The sequence below is a fragment of the Camelus ferus genome, chromosome 4 (genome assembly GCF_009834535.1).
Source record: "Camelus ferus isolate YT-003-E chromosome 4, BCGSAC_Cfer_1.0, whole genome shotgun sequence".
In the NCBI taxonomy this organism is placed as follows: domain Eukaryota; kingdom Metazoa; phylum Chordata; class Mammalia; order Artiodactyla; family Camelidae; genus Camelus; species Camelus ferus.
In genome coordinates this window covers 64,232,907-64,259,095 of record NC_045699.1, presented here as the reverse complement: position 1 = coordinate 64,259,095, position 26,189 = coordinate 64,232,907, and the positions used below count along the sequence as shown (strand labels likewise).

General features: G+C 39.7%; 3 protein-coding genes across 3 annotated transcripts; all 3 read right to left on the bottom strand.

The window, feature by feature from the left end:
- Window positions 1–3,564: 3,564 nt before the first annotated feature.
- On the bottom strand, window positions 3,565–4,510 carry LOC102511871 (olfactory receptor 1Q1). Its single transcript, XM_006195365.2, is given in 2 exon segments — window positions 3,565–3,834; window positions 3,836–4,510. Coding segments are annotated over 2 exon segments (945 nt in total).
- Window positions 4,511–16,575: 12,065 nt separating this feature from the next.
- LOC102512596 (olfactory receptor 1361) lies at window positions 16,576–17,508 on the bottom strand. Its single transcript, XM_032479135.1, has one exon. The coding sequence runs from the start codon at window positions 17,506–17,508 to the stop codon at window positions 16,576–16,578; it is 933 nt and encodes a 310-aa protein (XP_032335026.1).
- Window positions 17,509–23,282: 5,774 nt separating this feature from the next.
- Window positions 23,283–24,297, bottom strand: LOC102512354 (olfactory receptor 1J4). Its single transcript, XM_006195367.2, has one exon. It carries the CDS (start codon window positions 24,295–24,297, stop codon window positions 23,353–23,355), a length of 945 nt encoding a protein of 314 aa, XP_006195429.1. The 3' UTR covers window positions 23,283–23,352.
- Between the last annotated feature and the right edge of the window lie 1,892 nt (window positions 24,298–26,189).

Sequence of the window (26,189 nt, the reverse complement as noted above, 5' to 3'; positions counted from 1 at the left end):
GCCATATTTATAATTACACTGAAACAATAGAAATAAGTAGCTCTTTTGTGCAAGCATGTGATCTCCCCAAAATTATTTTACTTAAAGAGGTCAGAACAAAAGAGAGTTCAGTAGCCCAAGGGAAAATGCTAAAGGGCTTAGTTGAAGGTGCTTCAGTTGTTAAGGGGATGGGCTCTGGAGACAGATACTAAGGATTAGAATTCCAGGTTCAGCATTACTTGCTGTGTGATTGTTTTGTTCCTACTGATAACCAGTGGGCTGGAGTGACACTTGTAATTCTTTTTTTTTTTTTAAGTATTCATTCTTGTATTTTTTTGTATATACATTTATTGAAGTATAGTCAGCTTACAATGTTGTGTCAATTTCTGGGTGTACAGCATACTTCTGATTGCAAGAAACCCTCAGCAGTTTGCTGAGAAGCTTTGAAAAAAAAAAGTTTATTACTCCCAGGTCCCGGAAAGTACAAGGCACACCTGGGGTTGCCCAATGAAGTTGCAGATAGAGAGATGGAGAGAGCATGGGCTTGGGGTTCTGCTTTTGTTGGGGTTGAAGGTGGGGGCCCAAGGTTTCCCAGCTTCGCTCTTTATTGATGCATGTAAAGTCGTAAGAGAAGGGATTTTTTTAAAAAACATTGTTTATTAAGTTATAGTCATTTTACAATTTTGTGTCAAATTGCAATGTAAAGCACAATTTTTCAGTTATACATGAACATACATATAATCATTGTTACTTTTTTTTTTTTTTTGCTGTGAGCTACCACAAGATCTTGTATATATTTCCCTGTGCTATACAGTATAATCTTGTTTATCTATTCTACATATGCCTGTCAGTATCTACACATTTTGAAATCCCAGTCTGTCCCTTCCCACCCCCTGCCCCCTTGGCAACCACAGGTTTGTGTTCTATGTCTATGAGTCTGTTTCTGTTTTGTATTTATTTTCTTTTTTCTTTTTTTTAGATTCCACATGTGCGTGATCTCATATGGTATTTTTCTTTCTCATTCTGGCTTACTTCACGATGAGGTATCACCTCACACCAGTCAGAAGGGCCATCATTCAAAAGTCCACAAATGACAAATGCTGGAAAGGCTGTGGAGAAAAGGGAACCCTCTTACACTGCTGGTGGGAATGCAGTTTGGTGCAGCCACTGTGGAAAACAGTATGGAGATTCCTCAAAAGACCAGGAATAGACTTACCATATGACCCAGTAATCCTGCTCCTGGGCATATATGCAGAAAGAACCCTACTTCAAAATGACACCTGCACCCCAATGTTCATAGCAGCACTATTTACAATAGCCAAGACATGGAAACAGCCTAAATGTCCATGAACAGATGAGTGGATAAAGAAGATGTGATATATTTACACAATGGAATACTATTCAGCCATAAAAATGACAACATAATGCCATTTGCAGCAACATGGATGTTCCTGAAGAGCAGGGATTTAAAACACAGGAAAAATAAAATCAAGTGGCCCAAATGATCTGTCAATCTAAATCAACCAACATCTCTAAACAAAGGAAGTGGGGTTGGGTGGGAGTTGGCTCTTTATCCCACGTGGCTGGTGATATGTCAAGATACCCTTTGAAGCAGATGCTTCCTCATTCAATGCTTAAGTCAGGCACTTGCATTACAAAAAGAAAAACAAATTGTCAGGGCTTACACTATAGTGATCCTTGACAATTTTTTCAACTACTTTCTACCTCAGCTATCCATTTGTGAAAAAGAGAAATAGTATCTATAATTTAAGGTTATTTTAAGGATTTGATGAGTACAATAGATGTAGAGGCACCCTGACAGTGACCCATTCACAGTAAGTACCATATGTGGATATTCTATTATTATTATTATTATTATTATTATTATTATTATTATTATTATTATTATTATTACTACTACTACTACTACTACTACTACTACTACTACTACTACTACTACTACTACTACTTACTCTTATTATCAATAACATACACATGAGGAAATAATGGAAGAAAAGGACAAAGAGCAGCTAAGTAAGGGCATTCTGGAGGAGGTCACGTCTGGTTTTCAGGCCTCCAAGTGCTATGCCCGGTGCCCATTGCTGGTAGTGTTGGTGGGGATACAAGTGGCTGTGATTAGCTGGTGGCTAATGTGGTGACCTCATCAGGCCAATTCTGAGATACAATTTTTTAAATTTATTTTTTATTGAAGTATGGTTGATGTAACAATGTAGTATTAGTTTTAGGTGTACAGCAAAGTGATTCAGTTTTACATATACACATATTCTTTTACAAATTCTTTTCCATTATAGGTTATTACAAGAGATTGAATATAGTTCCCTGTGCTATGCAGTAGGTCCTTATTGTTTATCTATTTTATGTATAGTAGTGTATATATGTTAATCCTAAACTCCAAATTTATCTCTTCCTGCCACCCCTTTCCTCTTTGACAACCATAGTTTGTTTTCTATGTCTGTGAGTCTATTTCTGGTTTGTAAATAAGTTTATTTGTATCATTTTTTTAGATTGCACATATAAGTGATATTGTATGATATTTGTCTTTCTCTGTCTAACTTACTTCACTTAATATGATAATCTCTAGGTCCATCCATGTTGCTGCAAATGACATTAGTTTCATTCTTGTTTATGGCTGAGTAATATTCCATTGTGTATATGTGTATACACACACACACACACACACATATACATATATACCACAATTTCTTTCCTTTTTTTTTTTTTAACATTTTTTATTGATTTATAATCATTTTACAATGTTGTGTCAAATTCCAGTGTAGAGCACAATTTTTCAGTTATACATGAACATATATATATTCATTGTCACATTTTTTTCTCTGTGAGCTACCATAAGATCTTGTATATATTTCCCTGTGCTATACAGTATAATCTTGTTTATCTATTGTACAATTTTGAAATCCCAGTTTATCCAGTCCTCTGTCAGGACATTGTTGCCTTCATGTTTTGGCTATTGCAAATAGTGCTGCTATGAACATTGGGGTGCATGTATCTTTTTGAGTTAGAGTTTTCTCTGGATATATGCCCAAGAGTGGGATTGCAGGATTATAGGGTAAGTCTATTTTAGTTTTTTAAGGAACTTCCATACTGTTCTCCAGAGTGGCTGCACCTGGGATATGATTTTGACTGTGGTTCTGCCTATATGACATTTCTTATTCTTGTCCATTTTATTGAGCCTTGTTGCTTAGCCTTCTTGGAAGTTCATGAGTTTCACATATACTTTCAATAAACTTATTTCCTCCATGAATCAACCAGAATTGGTTTCTGTTGCCTGCATCTGAAAACTCGGAGAGTTACAATACTGGTGTTAAATGACAGGCCTAGAGACCACTCTCATCTGTAATTAAAACCATGCTTCTGTTTTACACTAAGTACATAGTTTTGTGTTCTTTGGGTTAAAAGGATATCCCTGGACAATATCCAGTGAAAAAAAACCATGATTATTTAGATAATTTAGATATTACTGGGACGTTCTAAAGGAAACGTATGTGAGGGACAAAACTGTTTCCCCAGGATCATAGATAAAACTTGGAACTATATTTGGGGGTTTTATCTAAATAAAGAAGTCCATATTCTCCTCATCAGTTTTCTGAAAGCTCCCTTGACATCTCCATTCCTCAGGCTGTAAATGAAGGGGTTCAGCATGGGGGTCACCACTGTGTACATGACCGTCAGGATACGACCCGTGGCCACTGAATAGCTGGCAAGGGGCCGGAAGTAGACCCATGAGAGGGTGCCATAGAATATAGCCACCACAGTGAGGTGGGAACTACAGGTAGAAAAGGCTCTCCACTTGCCCTTGGCTGAGGGACTCTGGAGGGACCGCCCAGCTGATGCAGGCATAGGAGGCAATGATGAAGGCCAGAGCTCCACTGATGACCATAACTCCTTCTGTGTGAATCATCAAGGTGTTGAGTTGGGTGCTGGAGCAGGAAATCTTCATCAGAGGGTAGAGGTCACAGAAGAAGTGGGGGATCCTGTTATCCGCACAGAAGATGAGTCGGCCCATGAGAAGGGTGTGCAGCAGGGCATGAAGATGGGACAGGATATGGCACGTGGCCACCATCTGCGAACACAGCATTCTGGTTAGAATCATAGGGTAGCGGAAAGGGTGGCAGATGGCGATGTATCTGTCATAGGCCATCACAGCCAGGAGGAAGTTTTCCATGGCTGCAAAGCAAATGAAGAAATAAGTCTGGGCTAAGCAGCCCGTGTAGGAAATGGTCTTTGTAGGAGAGAAAATGTTCTGCAGCATCTTGGGGACCGTGGTGGAGGTGAAACAGATGTCTGCCAAGGCCAAGTTGCCGAGGAAGATGTACATGGGAGTTTGGAGGCGTGGAATAGAGATAATCAATATGATGATGGCAAAGTTGCCAGAAACGTTGACTGTGTACATGAATAGAAAAAGAAGAAAGAGCAGGACCTGCTCTTCCTGGTGGGTGGAAATGCCCAAGAGAACAAAATGGGATACACTGGTCCAGTTGGTATTGTCCATCTGTTGTCACTAAACAAAAAGATTACTATTATTATTATTGTTTTATTGAGGTGTAATTGACAAATAACATTATATTAGTTTCAGGTGTACAACATAAAGACACGATATTTATATGTATTGTGAAATGATCACCACAATAAGTTTAGTTAGCATCCAGCCCCGTACAGCATTACAAAATTTGTTTTTTCTTGTAATGAGGACTTTTAAGATTTACTCTCTTAGCAACTCTTAAATACACAATACAGGGTTATTAGCTGTGGTCACCATACTGTGCATGACATCCTCATGATTTATTTATTTTATAACTGGAAGTTTGTAATTTCGGACACCTTTCACCTGTTTTGCCAACCCTGTCACCCTCACCTCTGGCAACACCAATCTGTTTTCTGTATCTATGAGCTTGTTTGTTTTTTAATTCCATGTATAAATAAGATCATATTGTATTTGTCTTCATCTGGCTTATTTCATTTAGCATAATGCCCTCAAGTTTCATCCATGTTGTTGCAAATGGCAAGATTTCATTCTCTCTTTTTTTTAATGGATGAATAGTATTCCATTGTCTATATATACCACATGTTCTTTACCCATTCATCCACTGATGGACACCAAGTTGTTTCCATATCTTGGCTATTGTAAGTAATGCTGCAATGTACTTGGGAATGCATATATCCTTTAGAATTGGTGTTTTTGTTTTCTTTGGATAAATATCCAGAAATGGCATTGCTGGATGGTATGGTAGTTTTATTTTTAGTTTTTGAGAAAACTTCATGCTGTTTTCCAACAATGATCACTTCTGTAGACTTGGATCTCTGATCAGACTCTTTAGTTACTAACACTATTGTGCTCCAGTGTAAACCACATAAGGTATAATGGGGTTGATAAAGGAATCAAGTGCTTAATTATTTTCCAAAATAATGAGGTCTGGATTTTTCATTAACCTCACCACTGTCATCATAGTTAACATTTACAGGGCATTTACCCTGAAGCAAGGGCTTTGTTGCATTATCACATTTAATTCTTACTATAATCCCACAGGGTTATTATTATTATTATTATTATTATTATTACTATTATTCCAGTTTTACAAATTAGAAACTGAAGTATAGAAAGTTTAAGCTTATAAAGGGCAAAATCTGAATTTAAAGTTATATTTTAATTTTAACTCCAAAGGCCATGCTAGTTACCCAATATAACTCGACTCCCCAGTTAAAACCAGGACATCTTATTCATGGTAATGACTTGTTGATGGGCTACATAATCAAGGAAAATCTCTGTTAAAAGAGATTTCAGAGGTAATTTGGTTTAACAGTTTCTATTTTGGGGAACACATAACCGTGTGGTACCCAAAGACTTCTCAGACTACGCAGACATGGTTTTAGGAGAGTTAGCTACCAAATTCTCAGCTGTATACGTCTCTTTTCTAAAATCATTTTGCCTTCAAGGTATCACCTCCTGCATTATCCTGTCTCCTACTTAGTAAATAAAAGATTTGCTTTCATCCACCCCAAATCTTACTAGATGCATTGGCTCTGGATATAAAAATCTCAAAGGAGTCAAGTGAAGAGACAATCTGAACTATTCAGAAAGCGAATGACTTTACTGAGCAGATAACAAATCCATTTGAAGATCAAGGAGTTTCCAGTTCTTTGCTCTCAAAAAAAACAAAAGTTGAAGGAGACCTAATCTACTCATCAGCACAGCACTAAAAATAATTTTTGATAACATGCGACACTAATTTCCGTCATATTACTTAGCATTTAGTCCTCTATAATCTCACAGAACAAGTCCTTAAGAAATCTAAACATCAGTTAACGAAGAAGCAGTGTGCAGTGGCTAAAAGCTCTGACACTGGGCTAGAACCCTGGCTCTTTCATACAAAAGCCGTGTGACCTTGAGGAAGTCACTTACCTTTTATGAGGCTAGGTTTTCTCATCTGTAAAATGGGGGATTATTAGTAGCACGCCACTCATAAAGTTGTTATGTAGATTAAATATTTCCAAGCATTCAGTGAATACTGGCAATTAGTCCCATTAATTTTTCAGTGTTGTTCTGCACAGAGGCAATAGATTTTTCTAGAAGGACATTCTTTCTTCCACCTGGGTCTTTCCACTGTGAACCTGCTCCAGTTTGTCACTGTCTTTAAAATGTGGTTCCCAGAACTATGCAAAGTTCTTGTGTCTGGTTTTTCATCACAGGGTAATCATGATGGTTTGGTCTGGTCAATTCATAGTCTTTTGAATGGAGATTAGAGTAGACAGCCCACAAGGGCGCTGTGTCCATGGCTATCCCAAGAATTCTTAAACTTCACAATTAGGTTATTGGGAGAGAAAGTACAAATAATAAAGAACTGCCCCGGTGTAAGGCACTTCCACAAGCTTTATCTCATATCACCCCTGTAGCAATCCTGACACACTTCTAGCTGCATCAATCATTTATTATAGGGGGGAGGGTGTATCTCAGTGGGAGAGCATGTGCTTAGCATGCAAGAGGTCCTGGGTTCAATCCCCAGTACCTCCATTAAAAAATAAATAAATAAACCTAGTTATCTGCCCCGCCCCAGCCCCCCTCCCCCGCCACAAAAAAAATTTATTATTCTCATTTCACAGGTGAGTAAACCAAGGGTTAGGGAAGTGAAGTGATTTGCTCAGCATAACTCAGTGTTAAGTCGTCCGGCTGGACTTCACACTTATGTCTGGATACTTTGAGTGCTCGTACACGCCTGGCTGCACCACACTGCCCACTTCATTTTCCTTAGCCTCTGCCTCATGGAAATGGGTTTATTCATTACTCTGGGTCTGTCTGCTTTCATACCCCAAGTTAACGGATGTCACCATGGAAGCACTTGGGAGATTGAATATTAGGTTTTTCAATGACAAGAATATGAAAGTTTATAATATGCTAATGAACTATTCTGAACTGATTTCAGTACGTTATGGTAACGAATGAGGACTGCGAGCTGTAGCCACATTTACTGAGCACTTATATAAACCAGGCATTGTTCTGAGACCTTTATGTATGTGTTTTTCATTTGGTGATCACAGCAATTCTCATCTTCATTTTGTAGATGAAAAAATTGAAACTGAGAGGGGTTCTGCAACATGCCCAAAGCCACAGAGTTGGTAAGTGGTAGAACTGATAGTTGAATTCAGTTCCATCTGACATTAGCGTCCATGCACTTGACATTAGGCTCTGCCATCTCTGAAGCTCTCCCTGACTGTCCCAGTTCCTCCTTCCTTGTTTCTCCCTTTCCCACTGAGCTATTGTGTGCATTTGGCCAGCGATCAATTTCTATCATATTTTCTTCTAGTTTAATCCTCATTCTTGAACTTGAGAGTAGATATTATTGTTCCTATTTTCAGATTTTTCACCCCACTTCACCCATTTAACGTTTGTGTTTCATTCTCTTCCTGCACTTGGTTCCCCATTGTTAATCTGTCATTGTAACTGGACTCTCCAAATTGGATCGGGTGGCCCTGAGTTTATGGTTTAGGAAACATGGGATGGCTGGTCTCAGTTCTTAAGGACGAGGCTGAGCTCTGCTTGATAGCTGGCTATGCCTGTCACCTGGGGCAATGTCCTTATAGCTCCTACGACAGCTGTACTGAAGCTAGAGCGAGCCCCAGAGGTGATGGGAGGGTGAGCTTTCTGGAACCTTGGAGTCCTTGTCTCCCTTGTAGCTGGCAGAGATCATCCTGCCTGACCTGTAGTATAGTGTGTCATCTCCTTATGGGCAGAGGATACTAACGCGGTGTGGGGAACGGGCTGGGAAGCCAAAAATGGGGGGCTTCTTGAGAAGACTCTTGCTTCATATAAGGATGTAGATCAAGAAAAAGCAGTGGGTTGTGCAGAAATGGATCTTGTCCCAGGAATTGGAAGATCTGGGCTTTGGCCCCAGGTCTGCCACTAACATATTCTCTGAGACCTTGGGAAAATCACTTCACTCTTGGGGACCTCAGTTTCTTCATCTGGGAAATGGGAAGAATAATATCTGCTTTCAATCCAGAGGCTTTATATTAAAAAAAAAGCAGAAAAGACCATGGACATAAGAGCCCTTTACCAAGTCTTATGAAACAACGAGAAGTTGTTTGTTTTAAATTTCTGTTGGAACTTGGGTTTCTTTCTAGAATACATCCCCATAACTTCTGACAGTCTGATCCATAGATTTCCCTGATAAAAGAGTTGCCTCTCATGCTAAAGAGAACTTTGTAAATAAAAGAGGCACTTGGCTAACATGACTTAGTCTATTCTCCAAATTTCTCTGATCATTAATTGTCAGAAGTGGACAGAAAAGTCTGGGTCAGTTGTTAAACATGACAAAGTAGACAAATAGGTCCAGAGGCTGATTTTTGCTTCATTCAGACCTGATTACCTACAATACCTCCCCAACGAATTGAGTTCTCTGTAATTCCATTCAGTATTTTCTTTATGGCTCAGGGAAGGGAACACTTGTGACTATGTAATCATTCATTCTTTTTCGTGGCTTGATTTCAATGAGGGGAGGTAGGAGAGTCCACAAAGACACAGAATATCTGAGGATGGGACAGGGAAGAGATACTATAAGGGAAAGAAAAGACAAAGGATGACTTGGAGAACCCAAGACAAATGTCACAAGACACACAATACTGTGTGTGAAGGATCAAATTTGAGAAAGATTGTCCTCTGTCCAGAAATTATGGAGAGCCCGTGTAGGACCTGTCTGAGGTGCTATTTGAGTGTGCGGTCCTGAGCAGACACTCACCTCACCGTGGACCCTGGCCGGGCTGGAATGGGCTGGACTTGGCACCAACATTGTCCCTTAGGCAGCCTGTGTCCTACTGTTTTGGCAGCAGCTCAGAGCTGGCCACTCAGGGAAGACGGAGGTTTCCCCGCACAGAAGAAAGGAAGGGAACGGGGAGGGACTGCAGGGTTAGAACAGCCAGAATCCTGGGGGCATTTCTGCCTGTCAGGGCAGGAAGGCATGTCTGGGAAAGATGCCAGGAGGTTTTTTATTACATGCTTCTGTGTGAATTCCATGGTTCTCACCAACACGTAGTCCCAAGTGTGTCATTGTCCAAACTCACTGCCTTCTCTGGGGAGTGGGGCCCATGAAACAGTGCTTCCAATATTAGTATTAATATTGTTATTAGTGACTGTGGCTTGGCAGCTGGGTGGATCCCAGGAGGGTGATCAGGACCTGGGGGATCAGCCTGGACGTGGGGTTCTCTGACGTGTGCTCCTAAATTTGACTTTGAGGAGGAATCCCAGAAAAACCTAGATATGGTCAAGGCATGGATGGGGTATCTCCTTGCCTGAGTCCTTGAAGATGTAGCCTCTTCCGTTCCTTTCAAGCAGCACACACGTAGCAGTGAAACGTGCATCAAAGGAAAAGTGAGAGTCTGTTTCTCCCCTCCCCCCTTCCTTTCCAGGGATAATCGCGGTCAATGTTTTGACTTGTACCCATTCAGACACTTTCTATGCACATATGTGTGTATAATTTTGTTTTTATAAAGATGGGATTATTTGTTTTTGTATTTTATTTGTTTCTCTCATCAATATGTCATGGACCTTCTCTGTCATGATGAGATCTACCTCATTATTTTTAAAGTATTTCATAGATTATTAGATGTACCACAAGTAGTGCACATTTCCCTACTCATTCCATTTGCCTCCTTTTTTTGGTGGGCGGAGCTAGTATAAAGGCAGTGCTTCACGGCATCTTTGTTGCATCTATTTTCCTATAACTGGAAATGCTAACTGGAAGTATTGCTGGAGGAATTTTAAAAATATTTTTTGACCATTTTCGTTTTTTCTTCTTTGAATTTTCCAACTATATTCTTGCCTGTTTCTTTTTTTCTATGTGGTTGCTGTGGTTTTATTACTGATTTGTAGGGGTTATGCTGTGATTGAGAAATACTCTCTTAGGTTTTCCTGCTTGATTTTTCTCATCACTCTCTAATTGCTCTCAGCATCCAGCTTGCATGGATGTTTTCCCTTTTACTTACACTCTCTTCATTCTGGGAACACAAGTTATTAATTTCCCCAGAATATGAAAAAGGACATTTCTTATCATCTCTCATATCAGTCAGCTTTCAAATATCTGAAACTCACATGGACACAGACATCATTCAATGCGTCAAGTTGGCAATAATAATAAGTTACATGTTGAGTGTTTGCTATGTGTTAGGCATTCTGTTTAAAGTGCTCAAATGCTTTTATATCTTTCAATCCTCACAGTAACCATACAAGTTACCCCCATGTTCATTGCAGCATTATTCACAATAGCCAAAATATAGAAACAAGCTAAGTGTCTGTCAATGGAAGAGTGGATAAAGTGTGGTATATATATAAACAATGGAATATTACTCAGTCATAAAAAGGAAGAAAATCCTGCCATTTGTGACAACATGGATGGGCCTTGAGGGCATTACACTAAGTGAAATAAGACAGACAGAGAAAGACAAATACTGTATGATTTCACTTATACGTAGAATCTGAAAAAGCAGCACTCCTTAAAAACAAAGAGTAGATTGGTGGTTTCTGGGGGCTGGGAGTGGGTAAAATGGGGAAAGTTTGGTCAAAAGGTATACATTTCCAGTTATAGGAGGATTAAGTTCTGGAGATATAATGCACATCATGGTGACTGTAGTTAACAATACTGTGTCATATACTTAAAAGATACTGATCTTAAATGTTCTTAACACACACTCATATACAGACACACACACACACACACACACACACACACACACACGGTAACTATGTGAGGTGATGGATATGTTAACTACCCTTATTGTGGTAATCATTTCACAATATATCTTTATATCAAATCATTAAGTTCTATATCTTAAATTTACAGTGTTATCTATTAATTATATCTCAATAAAGCTGGAAAAAGTAAACAACAAAAAATTTCAAAAACAGGACAAACCAATCTATAGTGTTTAGGCACACATGTGTATGTGGCAAAATTAAAAGGAAAAGCAAGGAAGTCACTGACATAAAAAGTCAAAGAATAGTGGTTACCTTCATGAGGGAGAGAGGGGTAGCAATTTGCTAGAGGTATGAAGACAGTTTCTGGATCCCTGGCAAGGATCCATTCCTTGAATGAGTGGAAGATACTTAGGTGTTTGCTTTGTGATGAATCGCCAAACTGTAAAAATAAAAATTAGAGACAAAAAAAGAAATTTTTAAATTTCAAAAAATAATTGAAATTCCAAAGAGAACTCATTCACTTATTCATTAATTTCTATATTTCTTTCTTTCTTTATTTAGCAAAATCCTATGGATTCAGGGGATGCAGTAATCAGTAAAACAGAACTCCTACTTTCCTAGAACTTACGATAAAACATAGAAGATGTTTTACACTAGACTACAAGCTCCATAAAGTCAGAGGCAACATGCGTTTTGTTCTTCATGACAGACCCAGCGTCCAGCAGAGTGTCAGGCACATACAAGGGACTTAGAAAATACCTGACGAATGAATGAAAGAATAAATAGTTTCTTAGGCAATTATATATTGAAACATCATTGAGATAAGTACACTGAAAGATAAGTACAGGGAGTTTAGAAAATGTAAATCCCAAAGATCTAATTCAACTTTCTTAAGAAGGGCTGCTTCACCTGAGATCTAAAGAATGAGTGAGAATTGGGGAGAAGAGGAGGAGTGTTTCAGGCAGAAAGAATTCTGGGGGGAGGACACAAACATTCTGACCATATTAGCATTTGATCCAAATTATTATGAGGAAATCAAATTGCTGTTATTTAAGGGGGCAGGGAGATGTGTGTCTGGAACTCATGGGATTCACCAGGACACCACGTGGTGCTTCCATGCTTGGTAATAACTGTGAATGGCTGTATGAATCAGACCTATTATGGGTACTGGGGGCAGAGAATCCTGATTTCAGCTGTTCATCTGACGACCCAAAGCTACGCTATAGTACAGGTACAGAGTTGCTCAGTGATGAAAAAAATATATAAGAAGAATGCAGGGCAACTGCTAAGAGTGAACCATTGTTAGATAAATTCTTACGAACAACGTGATATAATTGGTAATGAGGCACGTGTATTTTTGAGATATAATATTCAGCCGTGGATTTCAGGGATGTCTTCACACAACTTCTGCTTGAAATGCCTGGGGAAGATGTAATTTCCTACCAGGAAGATAAGAGAAACAACCCTTTTCATTGGGGCGCCTCCCCAGCATTCCTGGAATTCAGATCCACTTCCATCTGCCGTCTCCTCGGTTAGATGCTTTCACAAAGAATTACTCTGGAACTGTAATAATGTTCAGCAACAACAGAGAACTGCACTGAACACAGCTAACAGGGCATGAGCTCCAGAGTCGGAGAACCTGGAGTCTGATCTGAAGTATGTCACGACAGGGGGAGGGTATAGCTCAGTGGTAGAGTGCATGCTTAGCATGCACGAGGTCCTGGGTTCAATCCCCAGTACCTCCATTAAAATAAATAAGTAAACCAATATACAAAGTATGCCACTGGACAATCAGAAGGGCTAAACAAGGACAGTGGAGATAGAGGACTGGTGGAGGAAGGTGACATACCAATTATGACCTTGGGGCAAAACGCAGCAGTGTGGGCTACAGCTTGTCCTACTAAACCTCCTAGTAGTCTGTTTTCAAAAAGAAACTATGGTTGGCCACCATTCTAAAGAAGCAATGACAGGGTGCAGTGAACTTAGTACAGGCCATGTGGGTGGGTCTGGTGGTGCAAGGGGTAAACTCTAATAGATGCTGTTGTACCCCACCCAAGCTCCCTCAATTCTTATCATTTTAGTAACACTGACAGGAAGCATGTGACTTTCCCCTGCCTACTTTCAGAAGCCAGCGCCTGTCTCAGTCTGAGAGCTGTCTCTGGCAGCTGGTGGTGTCCCAGTGAGTCTCCTGAGTTCCAGATAAGCATGCATGGCAGGGTAGAAGTGCTAAGGAATTAATTCTCCTTGGAAGCAACCTGCAACCTCAACCGATGAGAGTTGGGTGAAATAACTTGGATCCCTTGGGTGAGATAACTTCAAAGTCTGTGTTCTACAGTGGTTCCAGAGTTCTCAGCCATATTAAGTTCCAAGTATTCACAGTGGTAACTGACTTGATAGTGTTTCTTTACTACCTACCTTCCCCTTCCTGCCTTGGTTCCCTACTCCCTCCTGGTGTTTCCTGGGATCATCTTCCAAAGGAACTGCTTGCATTCAAACTTTTATCTCAGGGCCTGTTTCTGAGTGACCCCAAACCAAGATATATACCAATATGGTAGCTTAAAAACATCTTTTGTAGCTTTCTCTCTTAGTAAGAATTAGAATGTCTCCTTTCATTGTGGAAGCTATTTGGCTATAAAATAGCCTAGGAACATGCTTTCCAAATTCCATAGGTATTATTTTTAGAGAATGCAAGAAGCTACAACCATTCAAAAGCTTGTGATTCAACTGACTGGCTCTGATTAACCAGCAGGGGAGGGGTCAAGTTGACAAGACCTACGACAATGACAATGACAAGTGGCGAAAGGACAACAGCAGTGGCACAAGAAGAAGGGAAGCAGTTAGTTGTTGAGTCCCTCCTACGTGCCAGGTATCATGATAAGCACGTTAGTTACATTTTCTCAGTTATTTAATATTTTTCAAAATTATTAAGACTTATGCTATTACCTTCTTGTTACAGACAAGGAGACTCAGAGAGATTAAAGAACTTACTCTAGAATCGCCCAGCTCCTGAGTGCTGGAGCTGTGATTTTCAGATTGTTGGGAGTGTTTGAAGGAGCCCCCAAAAGTCCCCTTCTTTCCCAGTTGAGTTCTTCTTCTTTTCTCACTTAAAGTATAATCAGTTACAATGTGTCAATCTCTGGTGCACAGCACAATGTCCCAGTCATGCATATACATACATATATTCATTTTCATATTCGTTTTCATTATAGGTTACTACAAGATATTGAATATAGTTCTCTATGCTATACAGAAGAAACTTGTGTATCTATTTTATATTTAATAGTTAGTATCTGCAAATTTCAAACTCCCAATTTATCCCTCCCCACCCTCTTACCCTCCTGGTAACCATAAGTTTGTTTTCTATGTCTGTGAGTCTGTTTCTGTTTTGTAAATAAGTTCATTTGTGTCTTTTCTTTTTTTTTTTTTTTAGATTCCACATATGAGTGACATCACATGGTACTTTTCTTTCTCTTTCTGGCTGACTTCACTTAGAATGCCAACCTCTAGGTCCATCCATGTTGCTGCAAATGGCATTATTTTATTCTTTTTTATGGCTGAGTAGTATTCCACTGTATAAATACACCACACCCAGTTGAGTTCTTAATCAAATGACGAATAATGACAAAGACAGACGGGGCCAAACTGCCACTTTACTACAGATAATGTCTAGGTTGGAGACATGACTTGGGGTTAGAACTTAAATGTTTTTCTAATTGACTCCAGGAGCAGGTAGTGCTGGATTGGAGAGGGCCTCCGTGATGTGTGTAAGGGGCTCTTTGTCCTTGGAAGTACACAGCAGAGCACATGTTCCCTGTAAATAGGCTGGTTTTCAAGAAGAAACAGGGAGAGTCTCGGCTGAATGTGCTCAAATGAATCAATTAAGTGTTGTCGGGCAGAATGAGTAAGGGAGCAAGCTAGGGCAGTTGTTACACAGACTGAGTTTCCTCTGCTTGCAAGTACAGATCAAGCCTGGGAAGAAACAGTCCTCCCAATGCTTGCGCAGTCTTCTCTCTACATTATAACAGCCTTTGGTGACCCCGGGCGAAGCAGATATGGAGGAATTAAATAATGAATGAAAGAATTCTTTTTAAAGAACTTTCCATCTCCATATTCAGAGACCTCCAAAATATATACAAGAGAAAGTAATCACCTTGGAGATTCTTGGGAAATGATAAAAAGACTGGGAAACAGGGCTTCCAGAAGCGTGAGTGATTGAGGGTTGTCCTGACAAAGAGAGAGAAGAGAATTCCTACAATTGATTAGGATAAATAATAGAACTGAAGATTTAGAGTCAATAAATATGTATTGAGCACTTACCATGATCCGAGTAAGTTCACATGTTATTTATCACTCAGAGTAATCCTATCACGCAGCATTGACTTTGGACAACACAGGTTTAAACTGTGTGGATCCACTTATACATGGAGTTTTTTCCATAAATACATACTACAATGCTACACAATCCATGATTGGTTGAATCCAGATGCAGAACCGAGGATACAGAGGGCCGACTGTAAATCTGTTAGGACATCGGTGCCCCTAACCCTTGCAATGTTCAAGGGTCAACTGTAGATGTTATTCCAGTTTTACAGATAAAGAAATCAGAACCCAGAGAGGAAGAATATTCCTCAAGTCACATGCTGTGAAGTGGTGGACTTTTGGTTCTGACTTGTAACTTCTGACTTCAAGTCTTGAATTCTTGTCACTACAACACCAAATATTACAAGAACTGGGATAAATGAATGCAGGGCCTTAGCCTAACATAATCCAATCACTTTATTTTCTAAAGGGGAAACCAAGACTCAAAGATGTGAAGTGATTACCTAGCTGTCATACAGTACCTAATGGCAAAGCCAGCACTGGAACCCAGGACTTAAAGCTCCATTCTTATTCTTCTATAGAACACTGCCTGTTTAAAATGAAATATCAGATGATTTCCTTCGTGTTTCATTCTACCAGTCATAATGACTCCTGTATTCTTGGGCCAGAGTGATCTTCCATATTTCCTTTGTGACTTGAGCTAAACAAAAATTTACACTTTCATTTTCATTTCGTATGTGGATAAACACCCACCCCAACCCCGCCCGCCGCCTGTGGACTTCTCTGAGGCATATAGTAAAACTCAACAACAATCATTTTGAAAGTGGACAGTAAACCTCTCAGAGCATGGGCACATCACAAAGATGATTAGCAGTTACTAATATCACTGGTTCCCTCCCTGTCCTCAGATGTCAATCTGTACTTTGAAATATAAACATGAGGAAAAGAGATGTCTCTGGTTCAGGAAGCTACAGTGGGTGGGCTCTCAGGAGACCATTTTCAACTCTCAGACCTTGAGTTTTGGAGTCAGGACCCTGAGGCTCCTAGAAAGAGGGTTAGAGTGTTTTTCTTCTGAGTAGTGTCCTCAGGGTCCCCTTCATATCCCTGTTTCTCAGGCTGTAGATGAAGGGGTTCAGCATGGGGGTCACCACTGTGTACATGACTGAGAAGACTCTGTCCTTTCCACTGGAGAGGGATGATGGAGGACATAAATAGACCCCAATAGCTGTGCTGTAGAACAGAGAGACCACGGAGAGGTGGGAGGTGCAGCTGGAGAAGGCCTTTTGCTTACCCTCTGGGGAATCAATTCTCAGGACCGCCAATGCAATGTAAAAATAAGATGTAAGGATGCAGACAAAGGGTCCAATTAGCAGTGTTCCTGCCACAAGCATAAGCACCAGGTCATTGATGTAAGTGCTGGAGCAGGCCAGCTTTAGAAGCGGGACCAGATCACAGAAGAAATGGGGGATGACATTGGAGCCACAGAAAGAAAGCCTGGTCACTAGGAGGGTGTGCACTAGGGCATGGATGGTAGTGACCACCCATGACCCAGCCAGCAGCAGAGCACAGCATTGGTAGTTCATGGTCATGGTGTAATGCAGGGGTTGGCTGATGGCCACGTAGCGATCTAGTGCCATCACAGCCAGGAGGAAGTTGTCTAGATCTGCAAATAAGCCAAAGAAATAGAGTTGGGTCAGGCACCCACCATAAGAAATCAGTTTACTTCCTGAGCCAATATCATCCAGCATCTTGGGAATTACGGTAGAGATGAAACCAATGTCAGAAAAGGACAGGTTGGCCAGGAAGAGGTACATGGGGGTGTGGAGGTGCACATCAGAGCTGATGGCCAGGACGATGAGCAGGTTCCCCAGCACAGTCATCAGGTACATGGCCAAGAAAAGCCCGAACAGGAGAGGCTGCTGCTCTGGCCGCTCAGAGAGTCCCATGAGAAGAAATTCGTAGGTGCTGGTCTGATTTCTTCTGTCCATGTCTGGAATTCTGTATGAGATAAATTTTACTATAATATAAATAGCACAAAAGGAAAATAATGCTGGGTTGAAAGTACTCTCAAGCCCTGTTTGAAAAACATAAGTGGTTTAGACATTTCTGTTTTGGTAAAGTTTGAATTTATAATTGTGTACATTTAAAAAGACAGTTTAGATCAGACTATAAAGTTACAGATTTTTGTCAGCACTGGATCAGATATCCAAGTCGCCTTCAAACAACTTCAGCTGTCCCCATGAAGCATGTCAGACACCATATAAAAGTGTGCTTTGGACTGCACACATCCTATCACTATATATTTTTTTCTTCCACTGAGTAATGATACAATCAAGTAAATAATATTTGACTTAATTTAAAAATTAAAATTGCATTAAAAGAATTAATATAGTTTATTATATAATAATGTGTAATAATTATTCATAAACTAATCATATACTGTATACCTGTAGTTCAGCTTTGTGCATATTTCCAATAAGGAGAAAATGTACCACCTAAGTATTTAATTCATTCATTCATTCATTCACTTATTCCAACTTACACTGAGATAAAATTTGACAAAAAAAATTGTATATATTTAAGGTGGACCATGTGATGTTTTAACATACATATACATTGTGAAATGATTACCATAATTAAGCTAATTAACACATCTATCCCCTGAGAGAATTTAAGTATCCATTTAATTTGGCAGTCACAGTTCTCATGGCAAACGAACATATTGATAATTTTGGCTTGATGGATCAGTCTTTTGTGAGTGTGATCGATGTGAGTCAGTCCATTTCAGTCCAGCCCAATGTTGGGAAAAGATCCAGTTTCTAAACTTGCAAAGCTGAAGCTTCAGACCCTGACTTTTACTCTGAGAGGCCCAGGATCTTTCCTTTCTGGTATCTCTGTCTCCTCTACCCCCGGCTGCAACCAAGTCCCGATTCAGGAGCTTAGTAAATGGCAGGAAGTGCAGTGATATCTTTTGTTGTATTCATTCAGCTCTATCACCTTTCCAGTAAGAATCAGAAATAAATGAATGTTTATTCCAGTTTTCACTTACCTTAAGTAAGGGTAATTAACCTTCAGGAATCTCATTGTTTGTTAGAAACGTACAACCCATTTTAAAAACGGTTACACTGATTCCAAATGAAAAATTTACCAAAATGGCTTAATATTACCAGAACTCTTCTGATATTGTGGGCAAATAAACTAATAAAACTTCAAACAATTGACACTGAGGAAAAAGATATGTCTTCTGGTTTCAACTTGTGACAGATGATGTAATACCCTGGCCTGTGGGTCTGAGCTGGAGGAGCATTTCACAACCACGTGGGGAGCATTTCTTAAATCTTAAAACCGCCGCATTGGACTCATTTATTTGTTTCTGAAGCGAATATATAGGTTACATAGAGTAAAAGAAGATAACATTTAGTTTGCAGTAAGAAAATCTTGATTAGCCTTCTGTATCAAACCTTAATCAAAACCTAATGGCTTTGAATAATTCATTTACCTTCTCTGAACCTTAATTCTCCTCTCTGTAGAGAAAAATAACTAAATTTATGTCATAGGCTGTTGTGAGGCTCAGGAAACTGTCCGTGATATTTTTTATCCATGACATAATCAACCCTCTGTGACTCTGTCTCCATCCATCTGTCCAGTGACACTTCCTTCCCTGTGCCATGCCACCCCACACTCTTGACCATGTATCTGCCCACAGACCTCAAACAACTCATCAGGTCCTGCTTGCAGGCCTTTGCTCTTAGCTGTTTCGCCTTCCTGGATGTCTCCTCCTCCTCTCCACCTGGCAAGAGTTCAGATGTCAACATCTGAGACTATTTTACATTCTCCTGAAGGTGAAGTTCATTGCTTTATCCCCTGTGTTCCCACATCCCTTTATATGGGTCTCTGGTAGAACACTTGACACATTGCCTTATAATTAGTTGCTTATCCCCATTAGATGGTGTCCCTTGGTGCCAGGGACTCATTTTTATCCATCTTGCTTCTTCTTACTATACACTTAGTAATCATCTACTGAATAAAATAGTGAATGGATGGGCAGTAAGATGATTTTTTAAGCTATGATGAAACAATACAGCATTATTATTTAGCTACCAGCATTGCCCTTTACTTACAGAATAGTTAATAAAACAAATGACTCTTACTTGAAGATCTGGGGCCATTTAGCATACATTTTATTTTTTAATTTTTTTTTTACACTTAAATAGGTTCCTTTTATTGTGCATAAATTTTTTTAACATTTTTTATTGATTTATAATCATTTTACAATGTTGTGTCAAATTCCAGTGTTCAGCACAATTTTTCAGTTATTCATGGGCATATACACACTCATTGTCACATTTTTTTCTCTGTGAGTTATCATAACATTTTGTGTATGTTTCCCTGTGCTATACAGTGTAGTCTATTCTACAATTTTGAAATCCCAGTCTATCCCTTCCCACCCTCCACCCCCCTGGTAACCACAAGTCTGTATTCTCTGTCTGTGAGTCTATTTCTTTAGTACACAGAAAGTGTTCAAAATTGTGAAGTACTATGGATGTTGAACTCATAATTCTAATTAATCACATATTTTCACAAGCACTGAATGCATGGTTACATTTAAACTAAATATTGTTTTGTTTTAATTTCAAAAGGTTGCAAGGGAAATTAATACTTGGAATTTAGACTTAGTATGAACATATCTGCTGATTGGTCTGAATCTGCTTCTTTGTGCCCCTTTCCAATGCTGAGAAATGTTCCCCCAAATCTCTTGCTTTTTCCTTTTTGAAAACAGCCAAGCTGACCAGACATACTCCATCCACATGTCAAAGAGGTTATTCAAGAAGCTATGAAGATTTCATGCAATTGTGGTTTCAGGGGCCAGAGATTAAATTCATAACCCAGTGAAATAGTCCTCTGGATCAGACACCTAGTTTCTTCATCCTTTAGGGACAAAAGGCTATTAAGCCATCGAATACAACTCCCTTGTTTTATGAATGAGAAAACCGAATCTCAAAGAGCTGTTGTAATCTGTCCAAGACCTGCACTACAACTGGTACCAAAACCAGGATTCCTGGAACTATTTCCAATGGACCATTCTGCTTCCCTTGACCTACTGACAAGGGGGAAGTATGGCCAATGACTTACTGTCAGTCCTGAGTTGGACCAGAAAGGGCTCATCATTTCTCCATGGTGAGGCAGAAGTTTGACTCTTGTGCTCTCAGTTACCACTTGTCAAGAGTGGAGAAGACTTTCAGAGGGCCAGATAAAAAGACAACATCCTCTTCTGTGTATAAGTCAGAAAGGAGCCCCGGAACATGGAACCCTCACTGCACCAAGGAAGGAGAAACGATAGCAGATCCTGAATCAATCAGACTGAATAGAAACCCAGGAAAAGAGAAATTATCTATGTGTAGTTTCTGGCGCAATCCCCAGAGCTCCCTGCTGGAAGTTGCAGAGACATCTGGGAATACCAGTCTCTAAAACATCCATTATGGGAAAAACCTTGGTTCATTGCCCAGTCCCAGTCCTCAAACTCTAAATGCACTGCTCCGAGATGGTGAAATTCACTTATCCTCTCTGAACTTTGGTTCTCAGGTAAATAAGTCAGAAAACAAAATATTCTCTCACAATAGAAATCTGAGAGTTTAACATTTTTTTAAATTGAGGTATAGTCAGTTTACAACAGAGTTTATTTAACATTTTTGCCATTCTAGAGTGTATGAAGTGGTATCTCACTGTGGTTTTAATTTTCATCTTTCCAGGTCTTAACAATGTTGAGCACATTTTCATGTGCTTATTGGCCCAACCTAAAATTTTATCACGCTATTTGACCGTTCTTAGTTTTCAAAGATCTTTTAACGTTTCCTAAAAAATTTTTTAACTTGTGCATTTATTATGATGGAAGATCTGCCCTGTTTTCTTTCTTTTTCTTTTTTTTTTTTTAAATTGAAGTGTAGTCAGGTACAATGTGTCAATCTCTGGTGTACAGACAGCATAATGTCCCATCATGCATATATATATATACACACACACACATATACATACATGTATTTGCTTCCATATACGTTAAAAAATTTTTTTAATTTTAATATATATTTTATTGAAGTATAGTCAGTTTACAATGTTGTGTCAATTTCTGGTGTACAGTGCAATACTTCGGTCATATAGGAACTTACATACATTTGTTTTCATATTCTCTTTCACCATAAGTTACAAGATATTGAATATAGTTCCCTGTGCTATACAGTATGAACTTGTTGTTTATCTATTTTTTATATTTTAGTATCCGCAAATCTCGAACTCCCAATTTATCCCTTCCCACTCCCTTCCCCCCCGATAACCATAAGTTTGTTTTCTATGTCTGTGAGTCTGTTTCTGTTTTGTAAATAAGTTCGTTTGTCTTTTTTTTTTTTTTAGATTCCACATATAAGTGCTATCATATGGTATTTTTCTTTCTCTTTCTGGCTTACATCACTTAAAATGATGATCTCCAGGTCCAGCCATGTTGCTGCAAGTGGCATTATTTTATCCTTTACTATTACTGAATAGTATTCCATTGTATAAATATACCACAACTTCTTTATTCAGTCATCTGTTGATGGACGTTTAGGTTGCTTCTATGTCTTGACTATTGTATATAGTGCTGCTATGAACATTGGGGTGCGTGCTTCTTTTCTCATTAGAGTTTCCTCCAGATATATACCCAGAAGTGGGACTGCTGGATCATATGATAAGTCTATTTTTAGTTTTTTGAGGAATCTCCATATTGTTCTCCATAATGGCTGCACCAAATGACATTCCCACTAGCAGTGTAAGAGGGTTCCCTTTTCTCCACACCCTCTCCAGCATTTATCATTTGTGGACTTTTTAATGATGGCTGTTGGACTGGTGTGAGGTGATACCTCATTATAGTTTTGATTTGCTTTTCTCTGATAGTTAGTAGTATTGAGCATTTTTTTTCATGTGCCTATTGGCCATTTGAATGTCTTCATTGGAGAATTGCTTGTTTAGGTCTTCTGCCCATTTTTGGATTGGGTTTTTTTTTTTTTGTTATTAAACTGTATGAGCTGTTTGTATATTCTGGAAATTAAGCCCTTGTCAGTTGCATCATTTGCAAATATTTTCTCACATTCCATAGGTTGTCTTTTTGTTTTGTTTATGGTTTCCTTTGCTGTGCAAAAGCTTATAAGTTTAATTAGGTCCTGTTTGTTAATTTTTGCTTTTATTTCTATTGACTGGGTAGACTTCCCTAGGAGAATATTGCTAGGAGGTTTAGAATGTCTTATATTTAAGTCTTTAAGCCATTTTGAGTTTATTTTTGTGTGTGGTGTGAGGGAGTGTTCTAACTTCATTGATTGACATTTGGCTGTCCAGTTTTCCCAACACCACTTGCTAAAGAAACTGTCTTTTCTCTGTTGTATATTCTTACCTCCTTTGTTGAAGATTAATTGACAGTAAGTCTGTGGGTTTATTTCTGGGCTATTATATTCCATGATCCATATGTCTGTTTTTGTGCCAATACCACACAGTTTTGATTACTCAGAGAGGGTTATTGAAGAAAAAGATGGATACAAGAAAACATCTTAGAGCCCAGAGAAATGGGCTGAAAAGTCTCACAGGCTTATAGTGAACATCATAGGAGGGCTTGAAATTTCATTACAGAAACAATACACAGAATTGAGAGAGCAGGTAGGGGAAGAAAAACATCAGGCAAAGAAAAAAATGAGAGGAAAAGTAAAATGAAATGGGAGGAAAATGGTGTCAGTGATAAGAATCGTGCAAGTTGCTGCTTTTAAAGGAGATACTTTACAGCCCCCATGAGTGCCCATGACATTGGGATTTAATTAACAACACCAAGGGCTGTCCTTGGTCCTGAAAAGTTTCTGACGTGCACGTTTCATATCCTTATTCCTCAGGCTGTAGATAAAGGGGTTTAGCATAGGGGTGACCACCATGTACATCAAAGAAGCAATTATGTCCTTGACTTTGGAGTTGCCTGATGAGGGAAAATAGTAAACACCTGCAATGGTCCCATAATATAAAAACACTACAAAGAGGTGAGAACCACATGTAGACAAGGCTTTGAAGATTCTCTTGAAGGAGAGGACCTTCAGGATGATGGCTGCCATGCAGATATAGGAGCCCAAGATACCACCCAATGGCAGGGTAAAGATCAGTCCTGCCTCAGTGAAGATGAGCAGCTCATTGAGGGAGGTGTCTGAGCAGGAGGACTTGAGCACAGCGGAAAGATCACAAAAGAAGTGGGGGATGACAGTCCCTGCACAGAAGGACAGCTGGTCCAAGAGAAGGGTGTGCAGCAAAGCGTGGGCACAAGAGAGAAACCAGCATCCAGCCACTAGGATGATGCAAAGCTCATCTCGCATGATGGTGGTGTAGTGGAGAGGGTGACACACGGCCACATATCTGTCATATGACATCACTGCAAGTAGAAAACTGTCAAGGCAACCAAAGAATATAAAGAAGTACACTTGTGAAACGCACCCGGCATATGTGATTGATTGGCATTGAATCTGCATGTTCCTCAGCATCTTTGGGACAGTGACAGATGAAAATGCGACGTCAGAGAAGGCCAAGTGGCTGAGGAAGAAGTACATAGGGGTGTGGAGGCGACAGTCCAGCCTGATGAGCAGGATGATGAGCAGGTTCCCCAGCACCGTGGTCAGGTACACGCCCAGGAACAGGGTGAAGACCACGCACTGCTGCTGTGGCCGGATGGGGAGCCCCAGGAGGAGAAACTCGGACACGCTGCTCTGGTTCTTAGGCCTCATGCTGTACTTTTATGTGCTGGGGATAAAGGAGGGTTAGGAATATCAGAAAGTACAGTAGGGATGCATTCCATACTACAATTTTATGAGCAAACAATAAACTTTTCAATGAATTTCCTATTAATTTCTCACACCTGTGGAGGCACACATCTTTGCTCTGTCCCAGTCTGGATCTAGGAAAACATCACACCCAAAAGGAGCCAACTAGACCTCATTGCAGAGAGGCAAGAGGGCATTCACTGTTTCATTCAACCATTATTTACTGAACATGGAGTCTGAGCCCAGCCCTCTACTCCGGAAAATGCAGCAGTGCACAAAAAAGTAAAGTCCCTCTCCTCTATGAGTACTTTTTAATAAGCATACTGGGGTTGTCTGTGACTCTGAGATAGCGCCAAATCGCAATAGTTCACTGTGGCAGAAGTAGTGGATGAGCCTTGCAAACTGGTCTCAGCTGTTTCCAGTGCTGAGGTGGTGCTGTTGGAACCTTGTCACTCTCCTTTGGGACCCTGGCTAGGTCCCATCGACCTACAGCTGTAAAGTCATCGGCACTCGAGAAATGGGTAGCCATTGACACCCACTCGATGCCAGAAGGGTCCACGAACTATCTCCTGTAATAGGGATGATACTATGTGCCAGCCACTATGCTAAGGGCTTGACATACATTTACTAATTAAATCCACACATCAGCCTTACGCTACCAGACAAAACTTCATTGCTGTACTAAAATTTAGCACTCTTTCCCATTTAAGCTGTTAGGAAACAGAAATATAAATGATACAAATTCCATAGACCTACAAAACTAGCTGTCAGAGATGGAATAGTAATATATTCACATACATACATGCATATATACATATACTTAGATGGAATATATATATGGAACATATGTGCACATATATGGGATGCATGTGCGTGTGTGTGTATATATATATATCCCATATATATTTTGATTAAAATATAATTATATTGTATATATATATAAGAAAATAAATACATATATACATAAAATAGCCATTTTCTGAGGGTTAAAAATCATCAAATATCAGTTACTTGATGTAGTTCAATCTAATATTGTTGTGTAGGTACAACCCATGCCTTTAAAGTCATGGAACTTCCTCCTTTCATTGGTTATGAGCAACAGACACTCTGAGTTATTTTAGGGCTGTAAGGAAACTGAAGTTGTCCCATATTTTCTTGGTGCCCTGTCTAGATAATTCCTTTCATTCATATTTATGTATTTTCCAATTAACAAAAGGCTCTCACACACACTAGCTTCTATGTGAGTCATAAATATTTATTGCAGGCCATAAGCATCCGTTGTATAGATAGCTATGTAAACTGAGGCCAAAGAGTTAAGTGACTTCCCACGGTCTTGCCACCATTTGCTGGGCTTCTGCACTCTAACGTCACTGGGCTTGGTGCCTGGTGTTGCTTTGCCTTGGACATTAAGTGAAAGCAAAGGGGTACAAAGCTCTGAGCCATTCAGTCACAGTCAGATATATGAAAATGATAGCAGATCTTTTACAGCAAACAGTCTCTTGGTGGTCATCTCAGTGGATGACCCCAGTTACCTCAGAGGGAGGTCGTGTAAAGAAATGTTTGAGGTCATGGGTGCAAATCAGAGGCCCCCAAACACACCTACAAATCTCTCTCTCTCTGTCACACACACAAACACACACACACACACACAGTGCTGGTCTGAGGATTCCAGGTCCCTGTGTCTGAGTTCCACTCTAGGGGAAGGATAACCAGTATGTGGTTCAGTTCATGAACACTCGTATACATACGAGTCATAAATAACTCACAAAGCAGTGTATGTATCACCAACAAACACACTCACAGTGCACCGCTGACACTCAAGTATGACACACCTGGTGAAACACACAACTCACTGT

Coding starts and splice junctions, on each gene's coding strand:
- LOC102512596 (XM_032479135.1), bottom strand. CDS start 17,508: ATGGACAGAAGAAATCAGACCAGCACCTACGAATTTCTTCTCATGGGA.
- LOC102512354 (XM_006195367.2), bottom strand. CDS start 24,297: ATGAGGCCTAAGAACCAGAGCAGCGTGTCCGAGTTTCTCCTCCTGGGG.